This window comes from Pangasianodon hypophthalmus, chromosome 20 (assembly GCF_027358585.1).
Source record: "Pangasianodon hypophthalmus isolate fPanHyp1 chromosome 20, fPanHyp1.pri, whole genome shotgun sequence".
NCBI classification, from domain to species: Eukaryota; Metazoa; Chordata; class Actinopteri; order Siluriformes; family Pangasiidae; genus Pangasianodon; species Pangasianodon hypophthalmus.
This window is the reverse complement of record NC_069729.1, coordinates 9,653,969-9,674,947: the sequence shown is the minus strand read 5'-3', so window position 1 is coordinate 9,674,947 and position 20,979 is coordinate 9,653,969. Positions and strand designations below refer to the sequence as shown.

General features: G+C 39.9%; 1 protein-coding gene across 2 annotated transcripts in view; it reads left to right on the top strand.

Moving 5' to 3' along the window:
* The window catches only part of timm17a (translocase of inner mitochondrial membrane 17 homolog A (yeast)), a 109,706-nt gene that overhangs the window by 15,371 nt on the left and 73,356 nt on the right, over positions 1-20,979 (top strand). For both annotated transcript variants that reach the window (XM_053227062.1, XM_026935609.3), the window contains exon 3: positions 6,801-6,960. In XM_053227062.1, the coding sequence (XP_053083037.1) occupies positions 6,801-6,960 (160 nt within the window). The remainder of the gene's footprint in view (positions 1-6,800; positions 6,961-20,979) is intronic.

Sequence of the window (20,979 nt, the reverse complement as noted above, 5' to 3'; positions counted from 1 at the left end):
ACCTTGCTTTGTGCACTGGTGCACAGTCATGCTGGAAGAGGAAGGGGCCCGCTCCAAACTGTTCCCACAAGGTTGGGGGCATGAAATTGTCCAAAATGTTTTGGTATCCTGAAGCATTCAAAGTTCCTTTCACTGGAACTAAGGGGCCAAGCCCAACTCCTGAAAACAACCCCACACCATAATTCCTCCTCCACCAAATTTCACACTCGGCACAATGCAGTCCGAAATGTACCGTTCTCCTGGCAACCTCCAAACCCAGACTCGTCCATCAGATTGCCAGATGGAAAAGCGTGATTCATCACTCCAGAGAACGCGTCTCCACTGCTCTAGAGTCCAGTGGCGGCGTGCTTTACACCACTGCATCCGACGCTTTGCATTGCACTTGGTGATGTGTGGCTTGGATGCAGCTGCTCGGCCATGGAAACCCATTCCATGAAGCTCTCTGTGTACTGTACTTGGGCTAATCTGAAGGTCACATGAAGTTTGGAGCTCTGTAGCAATTGACTGTGACCCCTCTCCGTCAGTTTACGTGGCCTACCACTTCGTGGCTGAGTTGCTGTTGTTCCCAAACTCTTCCATTTTGTTATGATAAAGCTGACAGTTGACTGTGGAATATTTAGGAGCGAGGAAATTTCACGACTGGATTTGTTGCACAGGTGGCATCCTATGACAGTTCCACGCTGGAATTCACTGAGCTCCTGAGAGCGGCCCATTCTTTCACAAATGTTTGTAAAAACACTCTGCATGCCTAAGTGCTTGATTTTATACACCTGTGGCCAGGCCAGGTGATTAGGACACCTGATTCTGATCATTTGGATGGGTGACCGAATACTTTTGGTAATATAGTGTGTGTGTGTATATATAATTACACTGTGTTCCAAATTATAATGCAAATACAATTTCAATTAAACAAACATTTGATTTTTATTTTTTCAATTAAAATTTTCAATTGTGCTGCTTCTCCTGTCACTGACATCAATCTCAGACTTGGTTTGCCAGGTGAGCCAAATTAAAGTGAAACTACTTAAGGAGATTGGTCCACATTATTAAGCAAGTCACAAGTTTAATGCAATATGGGGAAAAAGAAAGATCTTTCTGCAGATGAAAAGCGTGAAATAGTGCAGTATCTTTCAAAAGGTATGAAAACACTGGATGTTTCACGAAAAATTAAGAGAGATCATCGTACTGTGAAAAGATTTGAGTGTGATTCAGAACGCAGATGGGTTCCTTAGTGATTTGTTTCCAGAAGTGCTTAAATGGTGTGCAGTGCATGTATGTAATCGACTGATGTATTTTCTGTGCACTGTGTGCAGATGTCAGATTCCCTGTAGCCCATTTTATACATCCTTTTACCTGTGTGGTGAGGTCTATGGGTTATTTAGTATTGTATTATTTGCAGTGTTCTTAATAGTGGGATCGCTAGTGTCACTAGTAGGACATGTTCTGTAAGATTTGTGTCCAACAGATATTCTCTGTGTGTGATTGCTAGGTCATTTTCCCAATTTTTACATGGTAATTGTAGAGTTGGATTTGGATATTGTTTTATAGATTTTGGATAGGACATTTGACTTTTGGTTGATTTTAGCGCATATAAAGGATCTGAGTTGTAGAAATTCAAAGAAATGTTAATTTTCTAGTCCATGCTTCTCAGCTAGATATGGAAATGACATAAAGGTGTTGTTTTGACATGTTTAAGGTGCCTTATTCTACCCATGTGGAGAAGTTTGTCTTCATTGTGTTTGTGAAGTCAGGGTTGTGCCATATGGGAGTGTGTTCGGTTAGTTGGAGTGGAGAATTTATAGTTTTATAAAATTTCCCCCAAGCTGGTAAAGTCACTGCAATCATTGGGATTTTGAAGCAGGGGTGGCGTTTGATATCTCTGCTGATGTATAGTAGGTCTTTGCATAGTGCCTCTTCAGTATCTAGCCATAACTCATTTGTCTAGGTTTTATCCATTTGATTATATATTGGAGTTGGTTAGTGAGATATTGTTGAAAGTTTGGGGCATCAAGTCCTCCATGATATTTGGGTCTTTGTAAGGTGGTTAATTTGATTCTGGGATGTTTGTTTTTCCTATAAAATTTAGTGGTTGAAGTTTGAATGATTTGAACCAGGAAAGCTAAGGTTGAGCTGGGATCATTGAAAATACGTAATTTATTTTGGGTAGTATTGTCATTTTTATGGATGCTACTCTGCAAATGAGAGAGAGGGGAAGGTTCATCCAGTGTTAGAGATCATTATTTATGGTGTTCAGTAGTGGGTTAAAATTGAGTTTATGCAGGTCTGACAGCTTGGCTGAGACTTGACACCAAGATAAGTGTTGAAGTCGGTGCTTATGGGGATGGGTAGAGTTATATTGTAGTTTCATGTTGAGAGGGAGCATAGTGGATTTGGTCAAAATAATTGAGTAATTGCAAAATTTGGAATATTTTTCAATTGCTGTCTAGATCCCATTAATGTTTAAATTTTGTCTTATTGCTGCTGCTAATGTTTCTATAAAAATGGTGACGAGGGACAGAGAGAGTGGGCATCCTTGTCTAGTGCCTCTGTGCAGTGTGAAACCTTGTGATATTAGTCCATTGTTGATAACTGTGGCCTTTGATGATGATGTAGAGGATTTTTATCCACTGCAATTTATAACATGTGGCAATTATAAATTTCCAGTTAACTTAAATAGTGATTAAATAGTCCCGAACTGTTTATAGAATTCAGCCAGAAAACCGCCAACACCTGGTGCTTTTTTAGTAGGCATATTATTGAGGGTGTTACAGATCTCTTCTGCTTCTATAGGTTTATCTATGGAATTTGGTGTTCTTCAGTTAATTTTGGTAGTTTCATATTATTCAGAAAGTTATTGATGTCTTCTGTGTCTGGATCTTCAAATGATGAGTATAGGTCTTGAAAGAATTATATAAATGTATTATTAATTCCCTCTGGGGTTTATATGGTCTTTCCTTCTGAGTTCTTGAAAATTGGAATTGTTTTTCTTTCTTTATTTCATTGATGAGGATTGCTAGGAATTTTCCAGATTTATTATTATATTTAAAGTTTTCATGCCTGAGTCTTTATAGTAGGAATTGAGGTTTTTTTCATTTATGAGGTCATTCTATTCTAGTTTGAGTTTCCTCAGTTCCATTTCTGTGCTTTTTGTGTGGTTGATTGCTGTTAGTCTCTCTAATTCCCTTATTTATTTATTTTCCTTTTCAATATTTTTCTTTTTTTATGTGATGCGTAGGATATTATTTTTCCTCTAAGAATGGCTTTCCCGGTTAGTAGCATTGGTGGGGTTTCTGGAGAATAATTTTTTCGCTGAAGGATGTCCATTCTTTTTTTTTTTGTAGTTGCCAACAATCATCAAGTCCAGTCAGACATGTCTTGCCTTATTGTTTCTGCTGTTTGCCAATTCTGTGTTTTATGTGTGCTAGTGGTTTTATCTAATTCTGGGTTGATGACTATGTTAAAGTTGCTGCCAATAATGGGAGAGTCCAAGAAGTTTGTGAGATGTTTGAAGAAGGTACTGAAGATCGAGGGGTTGTCCATAGTTGGTTCATATATATTTGCTATAGTTGTCGGGCTGTTATTGATACTGATATTTTTTATGATGTGTCTGCCTTCAGAGTCAGAGTGTTGTGTGTGAATGAGACTTTTCTATTTATCAGAATTGCTACACCTCTTTGTTTGGTATTTTAATGGGCAGAGAAAATGTGGTTGAATTGTGCGGTGTGTAGTTTGTGACTTGTTCTGACAGATATGTTTCTTGGAGTAAGCGTTTAGTGTAGTAAGCTGCTGTGGCTTTTTTTTTTTTTTTGTCTGAGAGCAGATACCACGCGGATGTTCCAAGTCAGGAATTTGACTGATGTCATGTTTTTGGGAGATCTCTTGTTGGGTTTATCAGTAGTGTACTATTGTATGTTGATGCATATGCGTGTGATGGCAATGTGTGAAATGCTGTGTAGACACTAGCTTACTTGTTGGTTATTTTATTGGGTCATTTTGCATGTGAGCATGGTGGTGTATGTCAGGGACTTAAAACATGGGGATGGACAAACAAACAAAGAACAATAGTTAACAACAGAGGATTAAAAAGTGGTAGTGTGGGTTTTTTTGGGTGACGAGTGAGACAGTCCGATCAATTAATGTAAGGCAGTCAAGCTTAAACCTAAGGTGTTTGTTCTATGTTTATTGATGGTGTGTGTTGTGTGTGTGTGTGTGTATGTGCTTGTAGTGAGGCAGGAATAGGGGGAAAGAAAGGTTGCAGTGGACAGCGGTTCAGTGGTATTTTTGAGATTTAAAGTGTTATAAAGTGGGAGAGATCAAGGGGGCTATTTTATGTAGGTAAATCATCATGATACTTGGGAGTGTGTAATATTGTAACACCTGATAGGTAGTTAGAAAGGTAGGAGGATAGATAGATATTCAAATCGGATATTGTTGTTTGGTTATGCGTTGTGTGTGCATAAAGCAAAATTTTTAGTTTTTTTTGTCTTTTTGTGGTGGCTGGATAGGTCGATTATATGGATCGAATCAAGATAGATAGATACATAGGTAGATATTTATATAAAAGATGAAGGTTGGTATTTTTTTATAGGTAGATTACTGATAGCTGGATCCAGGTAGATAGGTAGGTTGATAGATAGATAGATAGACTTTCTGGATAGGTGTTCTGGGATCCCAGAAAAAACTATATTGTCCCTCATGCAGCGGACTTGTAAATCCAGTATGGTTTCTTTCATTTGTTTGCTTTCTTTGGTCACTAATGAGAGCTTTGTCATGAGTTTGCTAACGGACGGAGTACTGTTTTATTTTCCTTTGTTAGCACTGCGACTTGCTCCTGACTGAACTCCAAGCTTTCGCGTATTGCCGAAATGCTTCAACCAGAGTGAATCTTGCATCAAGTCCTGAAAGTTTACTGTTGATGGAGTGTAAAATGCCACTAAGCTCTGCACAACATGGTGAAGTCTGATGATCTTTGGCTTCTCTCAGTGAGCTGGATGGACGTGGAAGCTGGTAGGAAGGTGTTGTGTCTTGTTTGCCCTTGACTTTGTCTTTTTCTTTGTTCGCGTTAACGTAGGTATAGTAGTAGTGATCGATATATTCCAGATAAGCTCTTCCAGGTCTTTGGAGAGGATGTTGTTGGCCTTTTGATGATTTGAAGTGTGTATTTTCTGTTGCTACCATGTGGTTTCCTGCACTTTGTATATAATTTAATATACTTGATTTTTTTGAAAACCTAATTTTTAAAATGTGAAAAAAAAATCTAATGTGATTTTCCAATAAGATAATTCAAAATAAATAACTAACTACAGATTTGTGATTTTCAGCCTAATATATTTCAATATTTCGAATTCAGTGGTCTTTAATTTTCAATATTAAGAATTCAGTGGCTTTTAAAATTCAAAATTTTTTTTACTCAAATTTTTATGTCACTTCCTTCCATAATATTTTATGGACTTATGGATTTCTCTAATGCCATATATCCGATCTGTCCAAAAAGCATATATAAAGCCCCCTATTCCCATATAGGACATAAGGAGAAGAATAGTATATTGGCTTTTCAGCATACTCTATCTCTGCTGTCAATTACATTGATGCTAGCTAGTCATGGGCATCTGTGAGCTCATGCATATGGAAAGGTGTGGATAGCTGTTATATGATAGGGGAGGGCTGACTGGTGTTTGGGAATTGGCCCAAACTAAATTAGGGAGAAAATTGGGGTAGAATCAGGAGAAGATTGGAGTAAAATCAATCAATTAAAACTTTTTAATTCCACTGCTTGTGCTTTTAACGATCTAAACCTACTGACCCAACTCACATGCCGGTAATCTATGCACTAAAGCTCGCTCCCTTCGCTTGAATAACTTTGGATTTGATTATGTTCGACTTACCTCGTAAGTGGCAATTTCCTGGTTGGAATTACATCATTTTTGACCTCGGCACATTCAGCAGAAGAAGTGGAAAAAATTGATGCCTTCATGTTTATCTTTTGTTAGCAACAATTTAGCCAGCCAACTGTGATGAGGAAAGTATACATCACTCCTCAAATAACGAAATGTATAATCAGTGTTGTAGATTTAACAAGTGAAAATATCAGTATGTTGATTTATCTTAAATACTTGTATATAAAGTATAACTCATTTAAAGAAGTGCTACTTCTACATTTACAGTTTATTTCTGATGCTGTGTGCAGCCATATTGATTTGACATCCCTCTGTAAATGGTAGTTAACAAGTAGAAATGTCAAGTTGAGGGGTGTTTTCTTTGGCTTTTACTGGTTGGGAATATCAAATTGTGACTTTGAGTCGAAAGAAGGGGTTATTAAGTTGTGCAAAACTAGTAACAGCACCATTTATAGCAAATAGTGCAAACAATGGTTCTTTTAAATAGACATTTATTTAAATGAAACATTGTTTGCACTATTTGCAATAGATGGTGCTGTTACTACGTGTTCCAACATGTAGTTCCAACATCTACATATTCCAAATTCCAGTCTAATTTAAAAAGTGTTATTTTTCAATTGCAAAACGTAAGAACTAAAAAAATTAAAAATCAGAATTGTAATCTAGAATAGCTCATGAATTAAAAAAAAAAGAGAGAGATTTTTTTTTTTTTTCTCCCCTCCTCCCTTTTTCTTCCAATTTCGCCCAGACCCAAGTACAGGTGCTGGTAAATGAATGCAGTATTACTGCAGTACAGGTACAGAAACTGTTTCAAGGAGAAATTATTTACTTTAGTTAAATTTTAGTGCTAAGGAGAGCTCCGACATGATTGTTTGTAAATATAGCTCCTGTTCTTTTCCCCAGGTCCTTTGAGGAGACCTTCAACAGCTTATGCCCAGAGAAGCCATGGGTAACCAGGCTGAGCTCAGCAGGTCTGGTTTATCTTCATTTTGGTCATCGAATACTTTCTCATCTTACACACTTGGCGCAGGGTAACAGCCAGCTGGAGGTCCTCTACGATAAGGTTAATTTCTGAAAGAAACATAAAAATGTTGTATAAAATAAGGATTAGTCTAGATTTTGTACTTCATTATTTTTAAAAAATAGCTAATTTAGGTATAGCCATATTCAGACTTGAGGTAAGCATGCATTTAATACAGAAGGATTTAATACAGAAATTGTGCAAATCAGTATTCAGATCTCGGACGTAAATATTTACTTATGCTCTGTTTAGAAGTTGTGTGAGATTTATGCATGCAGGGCAGATTTTGCTAAAACAGAAGCCTTTCTGTTATGTGCCATTCTAACCTTGGGCTTGAACGCATTTTTCTAGTGCCATATTGACTTGAGTGAGGAGCAGCACCACGTCTAAACCAATTCCATGACAGTTCGATGTAACTACAAATAAATATGACATAAATATGACACAATTAATTAATAGTATTGACCATTTAAAGTCCACAAAAAGTTTTTTTTCTCACATGGAGGACAATGGAGGAGACAGCATTTTAATCATAGGCACTGGACAGCACTGGAGTCAGGCAGTGAGATGACAGTCATCTGCAAAGTCTGCAGGGGTTGGGACAATGACGTCTTCCGAAGTCAGCAAATGGGTGGTGTGACAATGTCTTCAGTGGAGCACGGAGGTGGAGCAATGTTCTCCGCAAAACCAGAGGGCAGAGCAATATCCTTTGCAAAGATAGAGGGAGGAACTTCCTCCTCCATGAAGCTACGGGGTGGCCAAGAGCCACAGCACGTGCTGAGAGGGGGAATTGACAACATGTGAGAAGTGTAAACTAGTAGGCATTCTGACACAGAGGATTTTAGCATTAGAAATGTGCAGATGCTAGAGATGACTAGTGAAAGTGAGATGAGTATAGATTCTCCTCTATAGTGCCTTAGGCAGAGAAAATGAGCCGACAGCTCTGGCATTAGAGCCATCACTGCAGGACCAATGAGGGATGATTCAGCGGCACAGTCTCAAAGCTAAGGCTTGCTCATGAGAACACCACTCATGTTAGGCTGTATACAACTCTTTAAGTGCTTTTCTACATATAGAATCTACAAATAGAACTGATGCCTCTCCCAAGACATCCATTCAGGTCCATGAGTATTTGGACAGTGACACAATTTTACAGTTTCATGACCAGGCGTGGCCTGTTTTCTCGTTACTTCATGACAAATTAAGGAGATAAAAGATCTGGCACTGATTCCAAGTGTATTTGCATTTGGTAGCTGTTCATGGGAACTCTCAATATGTGGTCCAAAGAAGTGTCGATGCAAGTGAAGGAGGCCATCAGTAAGCTGAAAAAACAAACAGACCTATCAGAGAGATAGCAGAAACTTTGAGGGGCCAAATCAACAATTTGGTACATTCTTAAAAAGAAGGAATGCACAGCTCAGCAACACCAAAAGACCTGGTAGACCACGGAAGACAACTAAAGTAGAGAATGCAAAATTCCTTCCTTGTTGAAGAAAAACCCTTCCACAACATCAAGTCAAAGCCAGTACAGCCGCTTCACAGTACAGACGAATAATGACTCAAAACTTACCGCAAAAGCAACCTAAGGTCTTCTTTAGGCAAAGAAATTAAATGTTCTTAAATGTCTGATGAGCTGAACCCACGCTTATCTGACTGAGAACAATTGCGTTATGGGCATTGTACTGACATCACTTGTACTTTAACCCCCAAAATAAGTGGAATCACAAAACTACTGCAACAAAGACGTGATGCATTAAAACAGTCAGCTCAGCGAGGATAACTACATTATGGGTATTCCAGTGACGTCATGCAAACGGACTGCCATGTGTCAAAATGTCTGGAAAACAGCGTCATTCTGACCCACGTTCACGTGATGTCACGTGACGCCAACCCCCCAAATAAGTGTGATCACAAAACTACCTCAACATACACACAACATATCAAAACGCTCGGCTCAGTGAGGATAATTGCATTATTTTATTGACATCAAGTGACATCATGTGCACGTCAACCCCTAAAATAAGTGGAATCACAAAACTATCACAACATAGGTCATATGTCTATCAAAAAGCTTGGCCCAGTGAGCATTATGGGTATTCGGACTGCCATAAGGCCTGTTATATCAAAAACTCGAGTTAAATACAATCACAACTACCTATATAGGTCAAATAAGTTGTGCTTAAGCAAACATGTACACACACATAGCTCCCCTTAATGACTGGCATGTGCAGCTGCATGTTGGTGTCGAATTTTGCACGGGCAAGCAACATTCACATTTTCTTCAGAAAATGTAAATTCTAGTTAGTGGTGCTTGCTATTCAATGCAAGCATCACTGTTATAATTTCCCATATTTAATAAGATTATTATTATTTATTTATTTATTTATTTATTTATATATATTTTTAAATTTTCCAGACACGTTTTCTAACTATTAACTAGTCTCACACCATTTGTATCACTGTCACAAAACATACCTCAAAATGTGTGGCCACATTGGGACAGGTGACGCACATTTTCGGCCCATAGAGAATGAATGGGGAATAAAACAAGGGTGTCACAGCTGACGTTCAGCTGACATGCTCGTATCACATGTCCTCTTGTACGTCTTAAGGAGTAGACCTGGGATATACACGTCACATTTTGGAATTTTTGCCAGAAATATCTGGAAAATGGTGTTATTCTGGCCCCATAGACAATAAGAATTGTTGTATGGGTATTCTAGTGACGTCACATCGCACGCCAAAAGACTGCCATAAAGCAGTATTTGCTTTTTGAATATCCCATTTCAGATTTAGTCCCCCTTTGCTGTTGTAATAACCTCCACTCTCCTAGGAAGGCTTTCCACTAGATTTTGGAGCATGGCTGTGGGGATTTGCCCATTCAGCCACAAGAGAATTAGTGAGGTCAGGCACTGATGTCAGGTGAGAAGGCCTGGGGCACAGCCAGCATTCCAGTTAATCCCAAAGGTGTTCAGTGGGGGTGAGGTAAGGGCTCTATGCAGGCCAGTCGAGTTCCTCCACACCAAACTTGGCAAACCATGTCTTCATGGAGCTCGGTTAGTGCACAGGGGCATTGTCATGCTGGAACATGTTTGGGCCTATTAGTTCCAGTGAAGGTAAAATTGCAATGCTACAGCATTCAGAGACAGTTTGGAGAAGACCCAGATATAGGAGTGGTCAGGTGTCCACAAACTTTTGACCATATAGTGTATTTATTTTGGGGTTTGACATTCCCAAAACTTTTAAATAACAGTCAGTTTGTGTATTATTATTGTCTGCCTGTTACAAAATCCTTGACTCAGCATATTTTTTGTCACTACAAGCACTCAAAACTCAGAAAATATTTCTTAAATCGCTTAACTAATGACTTTGTTCAAAATAGTTAAGGGCAATTTTCTGATCGAGCAGATGCAAAAAATCAACAAACTCCAGTGAGCCCGTTGCAACCATACATGCCCATGCCATAACACTGCCTCCACCATGTTTGACACATGATGTGATATACTTTGGATCATGAGCTGTTCCTTTCTTTTGCCACACTTTTCTCTTCCCATCATTCTGGTACAAAGCAAATATGATTGTGGTGGTCAGGTGTCTGCAAACTTTTGGCCCTATAGTGTATATTCCTCAATGCTTAATGCCCCAAACCCCAAAAAAACTAATACTAACTAATATAAGACTTGAGTGCAAAAGCGTTTGTGGAAATTACAGTCCTAAAGCTATCAAAGCAGTTGTAGTCCTTAGCCATCATGTGAAAATTATTCATATCAGTTGAAATCCAAAGATGGCCCAAAAGCCTACAATAAATTCACATGTAAATTGTAATTTCCCCAAACCTGACTATAATTGTCCAAAATATTAATATTCCCCTGCCTGCGAATTTCCCCAACGCCAAAAAATAAATACAGCAGCGACCTCTAATTGCACTAAACACAAACCTAAATATCCTCCTGACTGCTGATTGCCCCAAAAGCCTTAAAAACACATGTAAAGTGGAAAAACTAAAATTTTTAAGTCACTGAAATAAGGCCATAAAACACATACAGAACATTGGTTCACAAGACTTTTGAGAACTGGATCTTGTAGCCTAGAGGTTTTGCATTAAAGTGATGTGATAATCATCTTGTTCACTCATTCACAGAAAACAATATACTGATTTAAATTTTCTAAGACACTTTTTGTTTTGAAAGGGCATATGCAAGAGGGCGTGAATGATCATGAATAATAATGTGATTGACATCTGAGAAGACAAAGACCCGCATAATGACCTGCATAATGAGCCTTTCAGTCAGGAATGTGGCTGAGAGGGAAGTGGTATGAAAAAATGTGAGGACAAAAATTTATATAATTTTTGTTTGTAGTTTATTTAGAATATAGTAAAAGCCCACTCTTTTGAAGCCCACAGAATTGAACAGCTATACATCTATACATCTTTGTGCCACTCTAGGAAGCAGTTCCTTTTCAGCTGAACACACAAGTGAACATCACATGCCTGGCATTTCCAAGTGTGTTCTGCCTCTTACCATGCTTTGCTTTGCAAAGCACACAGATCCAGCGACCAGCAGTGGCATCTGAGGCCTGCTCAGCTCCTGGAACTGGCACATGGTCAACACTGGTCCGTTTTGGTATTATTTTCTGTGACACACCACAGAGCTCTGCAATTAGTTCTTCCATAAACTCCTTGTGGCTCATGGTGCCACAAAGCTCTTTGTGTACAATAAAGACATTGGTGGCAGCAATGTCCAAGAAGTGTAGAAATAGCTTTCTGTACCACTTCATTGTTTTGTGCTGTGTGGTGTAGTACTGTAACAGCTGATCAGACAGGTCAACACCCCCCATGTGCTGGTTGTATGCAGTCACAGGTGCAGGACATGGAAAACTCTTTGTCCTCCATCCATTTTGTGTTTTCACCCTCCTCTGCACAGTGTCTCCTGTATGAGCAGCATGGATGGTGGAACAGACAGACACCTCTCGTGTGTCCATCCATTTCACAAACACAAGATGTCCATCTCGAATTAAGTAAACAAATAAACTACATTATTAACATTGTGATGTTCACTGATACTAGTACTAATTTATAGAAAAAAGAACACAATTACCACATAACACACATTTTACCATACAGTAAATAAATCAAATTAACATCTGTGACATCTGTTAAATTGTGAATGCACACTTGCTATACTATAAGATTCTGAATGGAGTTGAAAACTGAACAACACCTGCGTCCACTTCCTGTGCGAGATGCAGGTGAAGGCGAGAGTGGTGTATTCACAGTTCTAAAAGAATGTTGTAAACAACTGTTAGCATTTATTTTTCACAGTACCTTGGTATATGCATACTTGATGAGAAAACAGAATGCCAATAACAAAGAAACTATAGAGTTAGAATATCAACCACAGAATAATATTACCATATAGATAATCTTATATACGTGTGTGTATATATATATGTGCATATATATATATATATATATATATATATATATATATATATATATATATATATATATATATATATATATATATATATAATATTACGAGGAGAAAGTAATCTCTTCATCGCTGTCCAGAACCAGCCATAGTGCTTCTTCACCCGTGTAGCGTGCCATCATCCAAACGCGCAGAAAAAGTGAGTAAATTCGTTTTACGCCATTTCTCGGGGGCGTGTACATAATTACCTGGCTCACCTCAGATCGTTTCCATATGAACAGCGCGCTCAGTGCGAGGCGGGATCACATTAGCTATAATGAGGTGAGACAGGAGAAACCGTACCACTCCTTACTGTCATACGGATTACATAAAAGATTATTTGTTTTCGACTTGAATTATTTAATTTAGAAGTAGACAACTCAAGCTTTCTATACATATATTTCTCATGTCTTTGAGGCAAGTATTCGCTGAGATTCAGGGTGTTTTATTTACGTGTCTGTGAAGAGAGGTGACGGAGACAGAGAAGACAGAGAACACTGTTTTCTTTATTCTACAAAAGCACAGCTTTTTGTTATTATGAGTGTATACAAATAAAAGTAGACCCTTTACAGATTCGAATGATGTATTGCTCTTATCTGTACGATCAAAACTGACAGAGTAATTTAAGTTCTTTTCTGCGTTATCAGGAGAAGATGCCACAGAACGTGCCGGCGCGTTTGTCGACCCCAGAGGGTTAAGAATATAAGTGACGAATTATGACGTGTGTTTCTCTGTGTGTAACAATTGACCATCGTTGAAGATATGCATTGCCAAACACTTGCAGTTTCTGCAGGAACTGTTAATCTTTAAACTGTTAATCTAGTTAATCTTTGGGATACAGTTTATTTTCAGAGCATTCACCTGCCCCATGATAGACAAGTCAACACTAACCAGCCATAACATTAAAACTGCTGACAGGTGAAATGAATAACATTTGATTATCTTGTTACAATGGCACCTGTCAAGGGGTGGGATATACTAGGCAGCATATGAACAGCCAGTTCTCGAGGTTGATGTATTGGAAGCAGGAAAAATGGGCAAGCATAAGGCTCTGAGCTTCTTTGACAAGGGCCAAATTGTCATGACTAGGTGGATGGGTCAGAGCATCTCCAAAATGGCAGGTCTTGTGGGGTGTTCCTGGTATGAAGTAGTTAGTACCTACAAAGTGGTCCAAGTAAGGATAACCCCTGAAACAGTGACATGGTCATGGCCGCCCAAAGCTTATTGATGCGTGTGAGGTGCTAGCCCATCTGGTCCAATCCCACAGAAGAGCTACTGTAGCACAAATTGCTGAAAAAGATAATACTGGTGTCAGAACACACAGTGCATAGCAGCTTGCCGACCCCTGTCCACCACGGAAAGTGCCTACAGTGGGCACTTGAGCATTAGAACAGGGCCATGGAGCAATGGAAGAAGGTGGCATGGTCTGATGAGTCACGTTTTCTTTTACATCATGTGGATGGCTGGGTGTGTCGTTTACTTGGGGAAGAGATGGCACCAAGATGCACTATGGGAAGAAGGCATGTCAGCAGAGGCAGTGTGATGCTCTGGGCAATGTTCTGCTGGGAAACCTTGAGTCCTGGCATTCACGTGGATGTTAATTTTACACCCAGCACCTACCTAAACATTGTTGGCGATCACGTACACCCTTTTATGGCAACGGTTTGCCCTAATGGCAGTGGCCTCTTTCAGAAGGATAATGCGCCCTGCCACACTGCAAAAATTGTTCAGGAATGGTTAGAGGGATATGACAAAGCGTTCAAGGTGTTGACTTGGCCTCAAAATTCCCCAGATCTCAATTTGAGCGAGCATCTGTGGGATGTGCTGGACAAACAAGTCAGATCTATGGAGGCCCCATCTTGCAACTTGCACAACATAAAGGTATGTCGTGTGTATGTAGTATGTATGTAGTATAATGTTAGGGAAAGAGCTTCTGATTTAGACCAGTTGTCATTTGTAGACCCTTGGGTGTGTGGAAAAGAAAGAATCTCTCCATTAACAGCCAGTGCTCTACCATGCCCCTGCCGCCACATACCCCCACAAACTAACTCAGGCCAGGGAGCTGTCCAGCCACCTTCACCCGGAGAGAGGGAAAATCCATTACTGCCATTTGCACCCCTGGCCTGTGGGCCACATCAGACTTGAAAAGGTTGTCAGGGTAGATACAAGCAAGTGATGCACTTTCGCATCCTTCACGTAGTGGAGCCATTGGAGTGAGGTGTGATCAGAACAGAGGGTAAAAGGGCATACCAGTAGGTAGTCTCGAAGGGTGAGGACTGCCCACTTGCACACTTTGTCCACTGTACTGTATCTGGTCTCCCTTACTGAGAGCTATTGTCTGGCATAGAGCACTGGGTGCACCTCCCCCTCCACCACCTGTATGAAATGGCCCCAACAGCCTGTCTAATGCATCAATCTGCAGAACAAAATGGAGAGAGGAGTTAGCTGAATGTAACAGTGTTCACAGCCCCCACACAGGTCCACACAAAAGAAAGCCTGTTCATATGGCTTTCTCCACTGGACTTTATCTGGCAATCCTGGCAAATTGTCAATTTGGAAATACACCTGCCCATAGCCCATACAGCCAGGACTGTCTTTCTTGAGCCTGACACAAATTCTCTTATGTTAGTTGGCCCAAAGTATGTAGTTTTGCTCTCAGGTCCAGAATATACTGAATTTTATTTTTACTGTTTGAAGGTCCCTTCTCCCAATTTTCCCTTGTGACGTTTGACATCACAGAGTTTGCACCCATACAGTAATTGGAATGGGCAGAACATTGTGGAGCCTCGGGTAACCTCTTGTACTGCAAATAACAGGGGGCTGAGCCAACTGTCCCAATTATGTGCATTGTCATGAATAAACTTAGGAATCACACTCTTTAACTTCTGAATTGTTTGACCAGTCCATCTCTACTGGGGGTGGTAAACACTTGTGCAAATTGGATTAATCACTAATAATTTGTATAGCTTGTATAGTGTCCATGACATGAACATAGTGACTTGGTCAGTCAGGATCTCTTTCAGGATTCCAGCTCGGGTGATTTCTCTGATTAGCGCCTCGACAGCTCTGCATGCAAAGATGTTGTACAGAGACACTGCTTCTGGATATCACATTCAGAAATCCACAAGAAGTAATACAAAACGATTCCCTTATGTGCTGACAAGGTCCATTCCAATTCTCTTGAGGTGGACCTTGATTAATGGTAAGGGTGCAATGGTGCTTTTGGGGCTGCTGGAGGATTCCCCAGCTGACATTCACAGCATGCCACACGCCACCTAGATACATCACCAAAACTGCCTGACTAATAAAAATGGGAGATTAGATGGTTGAGTGTTTTATCCTGTCCAATGACCAGACATTGATTATTATTAGACTCATGGAAAAGCATTTCCTGTGACTTTTTGGCACCAATAGTTGGGTATTTTTTTCTTGTGTGTGTGTCGTGCATCACTCTGTATAATTTATCCTTAATTACTGAAAAGCAAGGGTAGGTTATTGTGGTGGCTGGCTTATTGGGACAGCTGTGGCTCAAGTGGTATAGCAGGTTGTCCCTTAATCACAGGGTGGGCGGTTCAATCCCAGGCCCCTCCACATGCCGAAGTGTCCTTGGGCAATACACTGAACCCCAAGTTGCCCCTGATGGCAGGCTGGCGCCGTGCGTGTGTGTGTTAATGAGAAACAGTGTAAAGTTTTGTAGAACCACTATACTAATGCTATATAACCACTTATATAGTGTTAAAAAGCGCTATATAAGTGCATACCATTTACCATTATTTGACCATTACTTTCTCAATTTCTTAATTACTCTCACTTGTTCAAAGGCGTGTCTGAGGGTCTTCTACTCCAAGGGGAAATCCCCAACTAGAATTCCTGTGGAGGGTAGGGGTAGAGCTTGCCCCCTCCTCAGAGTCCCTGTGGCATGGAGCGTACGTTGATGGCATGGCACTACCTCCAGAGCCACACAAATCCACACCTCACTATGCTGCAGCAGGACCCATTCACCTTTCTGGTCTTTAGTATTTCACAAAACCCTGGCCAATTATTCCCCAAAAGAACATCCAGTATTATCCAGGACCCTACATACCTCGGTCATTACCTCTTCAATCATCTCCCATCAGGTAGGAGGTTCAGGACAATAGCTCATCTAGGATTGGGAGTAGTTTCTTTGAACTGTCTTGCACCACACAGCAGTACCTCTCAATGATAGCACAGGTCACTCACAGACACTAATGACTGAGTACTGTGGTGACTACATTTACATGTATGACATTTGTCATTATCCAAAGAAACATAGAGAAGTCAAAGGTACATTTTCTATTTATGTTATTTATACAACTGAGCAGGTGAGGGTTAAGGGCCTTGCTCAAGGGCCCAGCAGTGACAGCGACAGCTTGGCAGTACTGGGATTTGAACTCACGACCTTCTGATCAGTAGTTCAACTGATCAACAATCGTCAATATTTTTAAAATTTATTATTAGTACAAGTAATGTGGAACATTGTGTAGAAATGATTTAAAAAAAAAAAAAAAAAAAAAGTTTAAGCCGTTGTCTCAGACCAAGTGTATTACATGAAAAAAAAACCCAGTTTGGAATCCTGTCCTCTGGTCCTGAATATGTGTATTTGCATTGACCTCATGTCAATTATTTTATTGACATAGCCCCCAATGCCCCTTCACATTTTCATAAATCATTATGAGGAGAAGTTGCATGTTTATAGAGTTGTAACATGCTTAGAAGCAGTTGAACGTTCGAGTGCGCTTGAAAGTGATGGTATGGCATTCCTTGCTAACGGTAACTCTAGTTGAACCACCATAGGTTTTGGGAGTGTAGCTTTGTGTACGTGGGTGGAAATAGGAGCGGGCTCAATGAGTAAAATAAATCATTAAAATCTTATTTAACTCGACCCATTTAACCTTGAGAGACCTAAGAGACAGTCCTAAGAGTTTGGCTTTAGTGCATGTACCACAGCAGCACAGTGAAAGTTTTTCACTTTCCTTTGAGCCTTTTTTTCTGGATGACCAACATGTCAATTTCTGATCTTGTTTTAATTTGTACCTGTAAATGAAAGTGATGTGATTGCATGTAAACAACAAAAAATCACTTTAACTTATTAAACAAAAGAAATCAACAAAAATGTTTCAACTGAGGAAAAAGTTAGGACACCCTATGCCCTAATAGCTAGTGTTTCCCCCCTTTGGCTGAAATAACCTCAGTGAGATGTTTCTTGTAGCCATCTTCCAGGATGAAAGATGGAAGAAAGTTTCCCCCACTCCTCAATGCAGAATTCTTTAAGCTGTGTGATGTTTGAGGGGTTTCTTGCATGCACAGTCCGTTTCAAATCACCCCACAGGATCTCAATAGGATTTCGATCTGGGCTTTGACTTGGCCATTCCAGAACTCTCCATTTTTTACTTTTCAGCCAGTCCTTGGTGGATTTACTGGTATGTTTTGGGTCATAGTGATGTTGCAAGGTCCAGTTCTGCTTCTGGTTCAGTTTTTTGACAGATAGTCTCACATGTTCCTCAAGCACCTTCTGATACAACGTAGAATTCATAGTGGATTCTATGATGGTGAGCTGGCCAGGTCCTGCTGCAGCAAAGCATCCTCAAACCATAACACTTCCACCTCCATGTTTCACAGTTGGTATGAGGTTCTTTTGCTGAAATGCTGTATTTGGTTTATGCCAAAAATGCCCTCTGTTATGGTGTCCAAATAATTCAATTTTAGACTCCTCTGTCCAAAGCACATTATTCCAGAAGTCTTGGCCTTTGTCTGTGTGTTCTTTGGCAAACTTCAGTCTTGCCTTCATATTTTTCTTAGAGAGCAAAGGTTTCCTCCTTGCAAACCTCCCATGATAATTAAAGTTGTGCAGTCTCTTTCTGATTCATGCACTTTGACATCAACTGTAGCAAGAGCTTGCTGTAGGTCCCGTGATGATATTTTAGGGTTTTTGGAGACTTCTTTAAGCATCTTGCGGTTTGCTCTTGGGGTGAATTTGCTTGGATTGCCTGACCTGGCCATGTTGGCAGCTGTTTTAAATGTTCTCCACTTGTAAATGATTTTCCAGACAGTGGAATGGCTGATTACAAATTCTTTTGAGATCTTTTTATATCCCTTACCAGACTCATAAGCATCAACAATCTTCTTTCTGAAGGCATCAGAGAGCTCTTTAGATCTCAACATGGTGATACCTCTCACTTCAACAATTAAGAGCAAACGAAAACTAAATGTCTGAGGTTTAATTAAGGCAAGCCTCCTTCATAATGCTCTGTAATGATGTTCTAATAATTTACACCTGATGTGATACACCTGTAGATAATTTTAGCCATTTTGAGTACAAATAAATGTGGGGATGTCCTTACTTTTTCCTCACAAGAAATTGGATTTTTTTTAAACTACATTTTACAGATCATTTTAAAAAGACTTTTCTATGGTTCTATTTGTTTAGTTGTATTACTTGAATCTCCCAAAATTGTTAAAATGAAGATCAAATGTCCATATGTTTATCTATGTTAAATAAATAAATTAAAAAAAAACAGGCTTTTATGGGGTGTCTTAATTTTTTTCACATGACTGCAGTTTCCCTCTCTTATACGGATTCGCTGCATATTCTGAGAGACACCGCAGCCCCACAGTCATTTATTTTGGAAGGTGTCATTCCTTTGTCTGACCCATCTGTCTGTGGTACAGATGTTTTAGTTCAGGGTGTTGAACTTGGTGTAGTGAGGACCCCTTTGCATACTGTTTATGTCCCTTCTGATGTAGTGTCTGGCTTTGTTAAGGTTGCAGTTTGCCCTCAGTTGCCAGTTAAGGGAGTTTCATTTATTTTGAATAATGATTTAGCTGTTGGAAATGTTTTCCATTTACCTGTAGTAACAGACGCTCCAGATGTGAATGAGAGTGATGAGCTGTCATGTGAGTTCACCTGTTTTCAGTACCTGTGTAGTGATGCACTCCCAAGTTTGCAAAATGAAAAGTGCTGAGGATCTTTCAGACTCTTATGTGTAGTGACGATCCTGTGTTAGAAGACAAAGATTTGTTTTCCAGTCCTGTGATTGGTCCAGATGTTAAAGCTACTTCCTTACAAAGGAGGAGGATTATGGTAAATGGGGTGTTGGGCGAGAGCAGCTTTTCAGATCTTTTGCTGTCTCACTGTATTGCTGCTGCTGTAGATAATCCACGGTTACCTCAAGGTTCTAAAGTGTATTGCTTTGATGAGGATGGATTTATGCATAAGTGGACACGCTCAAACTATGAGCATGAGTGGAGGTCAGTTTTTCGAGTTGTGGTTTCAAAATCATATAGAGCACAAGTTTTAAGTGTTGCCCAAGACCATGTGTGTCAGGTTGCGGGAAAATCTAGCCAGGTTATTCCCCCAGCTCCACTTTAACCTATTTCTGTTACGCAAGAACCTTTTGAAGGAAATTTAATAGATAGTGCGGGTCCCCTTCCTCGAACTAAGTCTGGTCAAACATACCTACTAATTTGTGTGTGCTGCTACTAGGCATCCTGAAGCGATACCTCTGTGCAGCATAAAGTCCCATGCTGTCATCATGGCTCTTAAGTTTTGTACCACTTTTGGTTTGCCAAAATTCATCCAGTCAGACCAGTGTTCAAATTTCATGTCTGTTCTGTTCAGGAGTGTTATGAAGCAGGTGAACATTCATCAGGTTTCTACTGCTTACCACCCAGAGTCCCAGGGTGCATTAGAAAGATTCCATCAGACATTAAAGTCTATGTTTATGTCAGGGAAAAGATTGGGATGAAGGGATTCCACTGTTATTGTTTGCTATCCATGATGCTTTACAAGAATCACTTGGATTCAGCTCAGCTGAGTTAATCTTTGGCCACTCTGTTCATGGGCCTTTAAAAGTTTACAGGAGGAGTTTCTGTCTCCAAATCCTGTGAAAACTCCGGATAGGAATGTCCTAGATTATGTTATCCTAGATTATATTATCCTAGATTATGATAGATTATCCTTTTGTGAGCACCTGCATACTGCTTATGAATTAGCCAAGTGTTCTCTTGCTTCCTCACAGTCCTGTATGAAGACTTGCTGTGATTAAAAAGACTGTGGTGCGTGAATTTCAAGCAGGTGATGAGGTTTTGGTTTTACTGCCTTTACCAAGATCAGCTCTTCAGGCTAGGTTCTCAGGTCCCTATGTTATTGAGTCCAGATTGTGTGACACAGACTATGTTGTGAAAACCTCTGATTGCAAAAGAATGTCTTGCATATGCCATGTGAATATGCTCAACCCTTATATCTCTCAGTCCACCACAGATGCCTGTGCTTCAGTTCCTGTTTTCTCTTCAGTAGCTGCAGCCTCTATGAGAGTGCCGCCATCCAAGTATTCTCCTGTGGTGGATAGTCTCAGCTTAGGTAGGGCTTGCTTTCCCTGTGCTCATTTACCAAACTCTAAATTGCTGTCAAATATTCAGTCCAAACTTGCTCACTTTTCAGAGCCAGCTCAGGGTGACTTAATAAGTCTCATTAAGAAATACCCATTGCTCTTTTTTGATAGACCTTCCTGTACTATGGTCCTCAAGCATGACAGTGATGTTGATGTGGAAAAGACTATTTGATTGAGAT